At 53.4% G+C, this 9370-nt stretch overlaps 1 protein-coding gene across 1 annotated transcript in view; it reads right to left on the reverse strand.

The window, feature by feature from the left end:
* Positions 1-5965, reverse strand: part of CERS1 (ceramide synthase 1) — a 33096-nt gene extending 27131 nt beyond the window's left edge. The window contains exon 1 of the mRNA XM_015405635.1: positions 5911-5965. Coding sequence (XP_015261121.1) covers positions 5911-5965 — 55 coding nt within the window. The remainder of the gene's footprint in view (positions 1-5910) is intronic.
* Positions 5966-9370: the final 3405 nt, after the last annotated feature.

Here is a 9370-nt window from a genome sequence, read left to right on the forward strand (position 1 = left end):
AGCCCTCTCTGTGGGCACGCGTGCCATCGCCCCAGCCAGGCCCAGACCGTCATTAAAGTGTCAAATTCTCTGCCAAATAATTTTAAGTAAATGAAAGCATTTGGGACTGCGTTCCTTACTTTGTTTGGATCATCTTAAGTTAATGTATGAGTTGTTTTTCCTAAAGTAAAATTCAGGTTCAATTGCCGTGTTGCCACTTTGCGATAAATAAGTGGGTTTTGGGTCGCAGTTTGGGCACTCGGTCTCTAAAAGGTTCGCCATCACCAGTGTTCCCTCTAAGCTGAGTTAGTGTGAGCTAGCTCACAGTTTTTTAGCCTCCAGCTCACACATTTCTGTCTTACCTCAGGAAGGATGGCTCCAGGGCAAACTAATTTATGCAGTAGCCAAATCACCTGCTCACAACTTTAATGTCAGTAGCTCACAAAGTAGAATTTTTGCTCAAAGAACTCCATAGCTTAGAGGGAACATTGGCCATCACTGGCCTAGAGCATCCCTGACAAGGGTTTGTCCAGACGCTGTTTAAAGACTGCCAGGGAGGGGGAGCTCACCGCCTCCCCAGGCAGCCAATTCCACTCTTGCACAACTCTCACTGTGTGAAAAAGTTTTTCCTAAGGCCCAGCCAGTACCTTCCCGCCCTTAATTTCAGCCCATTCTTGCCAGTCCCTCTCCTCTGCTGCCGATAGGAACAGCTCCCTGCCCTCCTCTCTAAGGGACAACCCTTCAGATACGCCAAGAGAGCCATCCTGTCTCCCCCTCAATCGCCTCTTTTTCAGGAACTAAACATTCCCAAGTCCCTCAGCCTTTCCTCATGGGGTATCCTCCTATCTCTGGGTTCGTGCTCTGTTCTTGACTTTGGAAAGAGGCATGAGAGAGAGAATAAAATCAACGCTGCCACCAAAACGTCGCCGCCATTTTCATCTGCACGGCAAATCACTCCGCCTAGGAGAAGCTCTGTTGGGCACCTGCCTCCACCCACTTTCTGAAAACACTTGGTGGGTACCAGATAAGGTCTCAGAGGAGGGGGAGGAGAAGGAGATTGGGTTTTATACCCCACCCTTCACTACCCGAAGGAGTCTCAGAGCGGCTTACAATCTCCTTTCCCTTCCCCTCCCTGCAAGAAACACCCTGTGAGGTAGGTGGGGCTGAGAGAGCTCTGACTGAGAACTGCTCTTGAAAGAACAGCTCTGAAAGAACTTATGACTGACCCAAGGTCACACCAGCAGCTCCCTGTGGAGGAGTGGGGAATCAAACCTGGTTCTCCCAGATTAGAGTCCGTGCTCCTAACCACTACACCAAACTGGCTTTCTCATGGTGCCCGCGGGCGCCACGTTGGGGACCCCTGCCCTAGAAGAGTTTCGCAGGTGTGATCCACACATCATACACCCCCATGTTCAGCGGAGTTTCCCCTTCAAGAAGATATAGCCTGTTTCCTGGTCCAAAGCACGGTTCTTCTGCCAGCTGCTCCAAAGTGGGCCACGATGCACCCCAAAACAGTTGTTGGACCACCCTGAATGACAACATCCCTTCCCACACTCTGGAGACTATCTTGCCATGGCAAGAAATGGCAAGAACTGGAGGCACAGGAAGACATTCTGTTCCGTCTTTAATAAAATGGTGGTGGAGGCGAGTTCAGAGGCCAGCAGGATCTGTTAGGCCGAACGGGAGTGTCCCTGAAATCACATCTCATCCTCCTGCAAGGTCAACAATTTGCTATTTAACACACATCTCTACGTTTGAAGTTGGAATAGTTGGGGAAATCTCTATTGGAAGCTTACATATTCTGAATTTACTAACTGGCAGCCCAGAGCACTTTAAATATCGGCGTTATTTTATTTTTCATCGTATCTTTAATGGACTATAATTGAACTGAGTGTTGGCGCCTTACTAAGAGTCTTTCTATTGAACCGGTGGGCAACTTTTCTGTGTCAGAAGCTGATGTCAATATGGTCGGTTACACTGCTTAGTTTTCTGTTCCACGGTGGTTTCTTATCTTTGTTTCGACTTCTTTCGAATGTTTATTTTGTATGTATGTTTAGCCTGGGAAAGAGAAGGCTTAGAGGGGACATGATTGCAGTCTTCAAGTATTTGAAGGGCTGTCATGTGGAAGATGGAGCGGATCTATTCTCTCTTGCTCCGGATTGCAAGACTAGATCTAACGGGTGGAAATTACAAGGGAGTCGTTACCGGCTAAATATCAGGAGAAACTTCCTAACTGTAAGAGTGGTTGAGCAGTGGAACAGACTGCCTCGGGAGGTGGTGGATGCTCCTTCGCTGGACGTTTTCAAGCAGAGGCTGGACAACCATCTTTCGGGTATGTTGTAGGGCTATCTTTCAGCTGTGCTCCTGCAGAGTGCAGGGGGTTGGACTAGATGACCTGCAAGGTCCCTGCCAACTCTCACATTCTATGATTCTTTCCATGACACTCTCCGTAACCCTAGGCCTGCCCCCCACTCCTTGGGGGGCTGTTGCGAGGATTTCTGTAATAAAGTACACACAGCTTTTCTATTCTAATGACAGGCAGCAATTACACAGAGATTTCTCCCAAAGCAGACCTGGTTTCCAGTCTTTCTCCCAACGATGGATATAACGGCACTATATTTTCTAACGGCACAGCCACCCCCCAGCTCCGTTCACTCCCTCCCCCCCCCCCCGGGCTTCTGCAGGGCTGCCGAAAGCAGGATAGGAAACCCGAGACCTTACGAGGTTGAAACAAAAAACGGGAGGTGGGGCAGGCGAAGAGGTCACCGGGGTCCAGGTTTGGCTCCCACTGGGGAGGCTATATTAAGACCCCAGCTGCTCCTCCTGCAGTGGAGCCATTTGCAGTCGGGCCCGCAGTGGTTTTGCTCTGCCCAGCAGCCTTACCCGCAGAACTGCAGGCTGCGACACGCCTGAAAGGCATGCCTGGGAGAGGTGGCCTCGAGGTAGAAGCGAATCGAATCCAGTAATTAAAGGCTCCGCTCTCTCTGGGGACGGGTAATTCTCTTTCATCTCCACGCTGGGAGGGACCCCGATGGGCAAGCCGCACCTGACGCAGAAGGCACACTTGGGATTTGCCCACTGCACCTCTGCATGAGTTGCTGCCCTGACCTGGCTTCTCTCCTTAGTACTTCCCCCAGCTCCCCGACACGGTCACCAGAACTGCACACAGTAGTCCAAATGAGGCCGCATCATAGATCTATAACAGGCACATTATAATACTGGCAGTGTTCCCGCTAAGCTGAGTTAGTGTGAGCTAGCTCACAGTTTTTTAGCCTCCGGCTCACACCCTTCTGTCTTTGTTCAGGAAGGAGGGCTCCAGAGCAAACTAACTGATGCAGTAGCCAAATCGCTCGCTCACCACTTTAATGCCAGTAGCTCGCAAAGTAGAATTTTTGCTATCAAGACTCCACAGCTTAGAGGGAGCATTGAATAAGGACCATTATTTTCAATCCCTCTCCTAATCATACCCAGAACGGAGCTGGCCCATAGCTGTGGCGGGGCATTTGGGGGCAGGGCCCCTCACCCACGAGCCCTGCCCCCCTGTGTATGCCAGACGCCCCCATACACCCACACCTCGCAGTGTGCCTAGCCCAACAGTAGCAGCGAGGCTGGGGAAAGACCGGGAAGTCCCCCCTGCAGGCTTCTGGTTGGTTTCACTCCCCTCTGATCAGCTGGAAGTGACTCGAACCAGGAGGGAAGGAAAGGAAAGCTGCCCTGCTGCTTCTGGTCAGTTTCGCTCTTTGACCAATACCTGGTCTCCCAGCTGATTGGAGGGGAGTGAAATACCATTCAGGCTTGAAGAGCTGCAATTCGTGTTTATTTTATTTTTTTAGTCGATGTTGTGTCTGCCCCACGAGAAGAAAAAAATAAGCCCCACAAGCAAAAAAAGTCCTGGCTACGGGCCTGGCATAGAGTTTGCCTTTTCCACTGCTGCGGCACACTGGGTTGCGCTTTTGTTGGCCTGTCCACTTAGGGTTTGCCAGACCCCCGGTTCGGGCGGGAGTCTCCCCCCCCCGATTTTCGGGACTTCAGCCTGCCGCCGGCCAGTGGGAGAAACCCTGCCCCAAGCCCCACCCCCAAGAATGACCACCCGTGGCCACCCCTCTCTCCCCTCTCCTGAGAGATTTAAATGGCCCTCCGGCTGATTGGGGGCGCATGTGGCCCGCCGATCAACTGAAGGGCCCTTTAAATGTTGTAGGAGGGGAGGGAGATGGGCGGCCACCAGCCTCACGGCCGAAATTCAAACAGCAATTTGCCATTTGGAATTCAGGCACACAGGGCCCCACTGGTCAGGGGCATAAAGGTAAAGGTAAAGGTTCCCTTGCTCGAAAGCCAGTCGAGTCCGACTCTAGGGTTGCGGGGCTCATCTCCCTTTCCATGCCCAAGAGCCAGCGCTGTCCGAAGACGTTTCCGTGGTCATGTGGCCGGTATGACTAAACACCAAGGCGCACGGAACGCTGTTACCTTCCCACCGAAGTGGTACCTATTTATCTACTTGCAATTTCTTGCTTTCGAACTGCTAGGTTGGCAGGAGCTGGAACTAGAGACGGGAGCTCACTCCATCATGCGGCACACTCGGGTCTCGAACTGCTGAACTACCGACCTTCCACAGCCTGCAGTTCAGCGTCTTAACCACTTGAGCCACCGCAGCTCCCAGGGGCATAAAGAGTCCCTTAAATGCTTATGGCCAGTAGTCTCTTTAAATGCTTAAAGGTAAAGGTTCCCTCGCTCAAAAGCCAGTCGAATCCGACTCTAGGGTTGCGGTGCTCAGCTCCCTTTCCATGCCCAAGAGCCAGCGCTGTCCGAAGTCGTTTCCGTGGTCATGTGGCCGGCATGACTAAACACCAAGGCGCACGGAACGCTGTTACCTTCCCACTGAAGTGGTCCCTATTTATCTACTTGCAATGTCTTGCTTTCGAACTGCTAGGTTGGCAGGAGCTGGGACTAGAGACGGGAGCTCACTCCGTCATGTGGCACACTCGGGTCTCGAACTGCTGAACTAACGACCTTCCACAGCTTGCAGTTCAGCGTCTTAACCACTTGAGCCACTGCAGCGCCTTAAATGCTTATGGTCCCTTTAAATCAGGGGTGTCCAATTCATTTGTTATGAGGGCCGGATCTGACATAAATAAGACCTTGTTGGGCCTGGCCATGTGTGTCATAAAATGTAATGCCAGGTAGCGGAGATATAACCTTTATAAAGGACACAAACACAAAGGGTGTTTTTTTTACTTAAAATAAAAACATGCTTAAAACATTAGCACTTTTGCAATATTTTGTTTATTTAACAGCATCTGATAACTGACCCCTCTTTTCTCTGAATTTTTGCATCAAAATGTCTGTGCTGTTGCAATCTCAAGTATGCTGTTCAGGTGTGTATCTGTCAGCTGCAAACCTACGATGACTCAGCAGCAGCAGAACTGGAAGCAGAAGACAGCCAGTTCCACTGCAGGCCTGATAGAAGCCCTCCGGGGGCCTGATCTGGCCCCCGGGCCGCATGTTTAACACCCCTGTTTTAAATGCTTATGGCCAAGGGGCCGGGCCTCACGCACCTGAATTCCAAGTAGCATCACTGTTTGGAGTTCAGGCACGTGACTGGCGGCTGCCCCTCTCTCTCCCCTCCTGTGAAATTTAAAGGGCTCTCCAGCTGATCGGCGGGCCCTTTAAATCTCACAGGAGGGGAGGGAGAGGGGTGGCCGTGGGTGGTTATTGTTGGGGGCGGAGCTTGGGGGCAGGGACATCCCCAATGTAATGTCATCACATTGGGGATGCCCTGCTCCTCCAGGCATGCCCCCCAAAAGACCAAAGTATCCCACTGGGGACGAGGGCAGACCTGGAAACCCTACATCCACTACAACCCTAAGGTTGCAGTGTGCATCACCTAACCCTTACCCCCAATGAACTTCATTTACCACGTTGAGGCCCACTCACCCAATTCGCAGCGACCCTCCTGGAGTTCTTCACAGTTGGCCCCCGTTTTCCCCATCCCAAATAGTCTGGTACCACCTGCAGACTTGGCCGCTGCGTTGCTCACCCCCAGTTCTAGGTGAACAAATTAACTAGTGCTGTACCCAATAGCGATCCTAGTGGCACCCCACTGCTTACTTCCCTCCACTGTGAGATATGTCCGTTTAGAAGAAGAAGAGACTGGATTTATACCCCCACCCTTCACTACCCCAAAGGTGTCTCAGAGCGGCTTACAAACTCCTTTTCCTTCCCCTCCCCACAATAGACACCCTGTGAGGCAGATGGGGCTGAGAGAGCTCTGACAGAAACTGCTGTTTTTTCAAGGACAGCTCTTATCAGAACTACGGCTTGCCCAAGGTCATCCAGCAGGTGCAAGTGCAGGAGTTGGGAATCAAACCCGGTTCTCCCAGATTTGAGTCTGTGCACTTAACCACTACACAAAAGTGGCTCTCTGTTTACTCCTACTCTGCCACGAAAGAGGACTAAAAGGGCTCAGCACTGGCCGGATTCCCCCCCCAAAAAAAGAAATACAAGCCAGATCCCCCGGAAGATGAAACGATCTCCTTGAAAAGATTCTGGCCCACTGAACTACACACCTTGCTTCGGAAGCCATGGCGCTGGCTGAGGAAAGGACGCTAACAGACAAACAACCCCTCGCCAGGGCACCAAGGTTCCCGCTTTGTGCTCTGCGCAACCCAGCCGAGCATGAAAAGAAGCCGCACGGGTCTCTCCGACGGCCAAGTCTCCATTCAAGAGCGGAGCCAGAAAGGAAGAGGAGCCCTGGAGACAGTCTGTACTTGGAGCTGCAAGCAGAGAGCAGGTGAGCGAGGATAGGAAACCTTTCATCCCGAGCTGGGCCTTACGTAACCATTTCCTTGGAAACACGCTTCGATCGGCTCTGTGAGAGCAGCCGGGTTGAGACGGTGGCTTCCCATCGCCACCCCCTCTGTAAGCTCCTCGGGGACAGAGGCCTGTCTGCATTTTGTCAATGAGCTGTTGTCCTCCTCACGGATGACTTCGCAAGGAATAAATGGTGGCGGAACGGCCGCTGAGTCGTTCTGAGCCCGCAGACATGGCGGAGAGCCAATCTGCCACAGCTGTCTCCCCCCCAATCCCCACTGCCGCAGGGGAGCGGTGGCAGGCAGGGGAGCGGTGGCACAGGGGATTTATCCTCTGGTTAAAAGTAACATCTGAGCTGAACAGGTCTGCTGTCAGTTCTAGCCCCACGCTGGTGTGAGCTACCAGCCTTGTCCCCAGCTCGCCGTCCACCCAGCGGTTCGAAAGCTTCGACGAGTACATAAAATGGGTACCACTCCTTAGAGAGGGTGGGCACACCACCACCACCCCCGTGGGGGAGGTGTTAGCCGACGAACGGAAGGTTCGGCTCGCAAGCTCGAAAGCCTAGAAGATCTCTTCGGCATCAAGAAGCCTGTAATGGGCCGTTCCGGCCAGGCGGTGGCAGTATGGAGCTGCGACCCAAAGAGTCCTGGAAAGGAAGAGCTGACGTCATCCAGCCAAGCCAAGCCGAGTGGGAAAAATGCCGTCCGGATCACGTCTGAGTTGCAACTGAACAAATCCCCGTCGGCTGCCAAATGTGTGCTATGTAAAGATTATATGTGCTGTCCTCCCTTACCCCTATAAAGGATTGTTAGTCCCTTGTGAAATGAGTAACTGTAAATCGCTCAGAGCCAGCAGCTCTGCAAGGATTGAGCGATTAATAAATTGAAAGATGATGATGATTATTATTATTACTAGCAAAAAGGCCCGTTGCGGAGGGGGATACAACGGGCTGCTAGCCGTCCTCCGCCTCCTCCACCTCCCCGCCGCGGCCCACCCGCCCGTCGGAGGCAGGCACTTGCGGGACTTGCCTGTGCGCAAGTTCTTCCCTGGCCTCCGCGACGCAGCCGTCCGCCCGTTGCAGCCGCTCGTAGGGCCCGGCCTCCGTCCTCGGCGTGACCCAGGCGGCTGCAAGCGTTCGCGCCCCTCGTCTCCGCCGTGAGGCAGGCGGCCGGCAGTCTGAGCAGACCGGCCGCCACCTCCAGGCCCCGGGAACATCGCGCACAGCCGCCCGGCACAGCCGCTCGTCGGCCCGAGGCCCCAGGGACGCGAAGCTGCAGCCACCTCTAGCCCCCGGGAACATCCCGCACAGCCGCCCGGGCACAGCCGCTCGTCGGCTCGAGGCCCCAGGGACGCGAAGCTGCAGACGACGTGGGGCGGGACTCAGACGACATGGCCAATGGGACGTGGCCACGCCGCTGACGGACAGGCTGACGGACAGTCCAAACACTGTAGGGGCGCATTGCGTGCAGTTTGCGTCTTACTGCTTTATAATATAGGGAGATTATTATCATGAGCCCCCGCCGCAAGCCGACTCCCTCATTAAGGACTAAGCCCCTGCCAGGAACTACGGCCACAGGGCGAGGACCTCCTGACTGTCCCCATCAATCAAAGAAAGTCATTTGGTGGGTCCGTGAGAGGCGGCCTGTTTGGTGGCGGCCCCACGATCGTGGAACAAGAACAACACCAGGGAGGTGCACCTGGCCCCCTTGAGTTGAAGATGGTTTCGTTTAGGACCACCTCTGATTAAGTTGCTAGCAGGGGTTGTGGTTTTAAATTTGGGCTTCGTGTATTTTATATCTATACTGTAAGCTGCCTCGACCTCCATAAGGTCCCTAAACGGTCCGGGAGGCACGTACCTTCTGGACCACCCCTCCTGGTATATCCTCCGGAGAGCATTACGCTTGGCTGAGAAGAACCTGCTGGTGATCCCCGACCAATGCTCCCTCTAAGCTGTGGAGTCTTGTGAGCAAAAATTCTACTTGGTGAGCGACTGGCATTAAAGTGGTGAGCCAGCGATTTGGCTACTGCATACATCAATTTGCTCTGGAGCCATCCTTCCTTACCTGGCTTCTTCACCCAGAGAGTGATTAACACTTGGAATTCACTGCCACAGGAAGTGGTGGCAGCTACAAGCATGGACGGCTTCAAAAGGGAATTAGATTAGCATATGGAGCAGAGGTCCATCAGTGGCTATTAGCCACAAGGTATAGATAGGGACTCTGGGGCGAGTGATGCTCTGTCATCTTGGTGCTTGGGGGGGAGGTCAACAGTGGGAGGGCTTCTAGTGTCCTGGCCCCACTGCTGGACCTCCTGATGGCACTGGTATTTCTGGCCACTGTGTGACACAGAGTGTTGGACTGGATGGGCCCTTGGCCTGATCCAACATTGGCATCTCTAATGTTCTTATGTTATGTTTTTGCTCTGACTGAGGGCTGCTGGGATCAGGGGGTGGGGCTTGTTGCATGTGCCCGCCCCCTGGGCTCTTTACTGCCGGAGCTCCACTCCTGTGCGCTCCTGCAGGAAATGACCCCTGGTTCTGGCACAGCTGTTCTTGAAGAAGAGCAGTTTCTGTCAGAGCTCTCCC

Source organism: Gekko japonicus, unplaced genomic scaffold, assembly GCF_001447785.1.
Source record: "Gekko japonicus isolate JY-2015 unplaced genomic scaffold, Gekko_japonicus_V1.1 scaffold3779, whole genome shotgun sequence".
NCBI lineage: Eukaryota > Metazoa > Chordata > Lepidosauria > Squamata > Gekkonidae > Gekko > Gekko japonicus.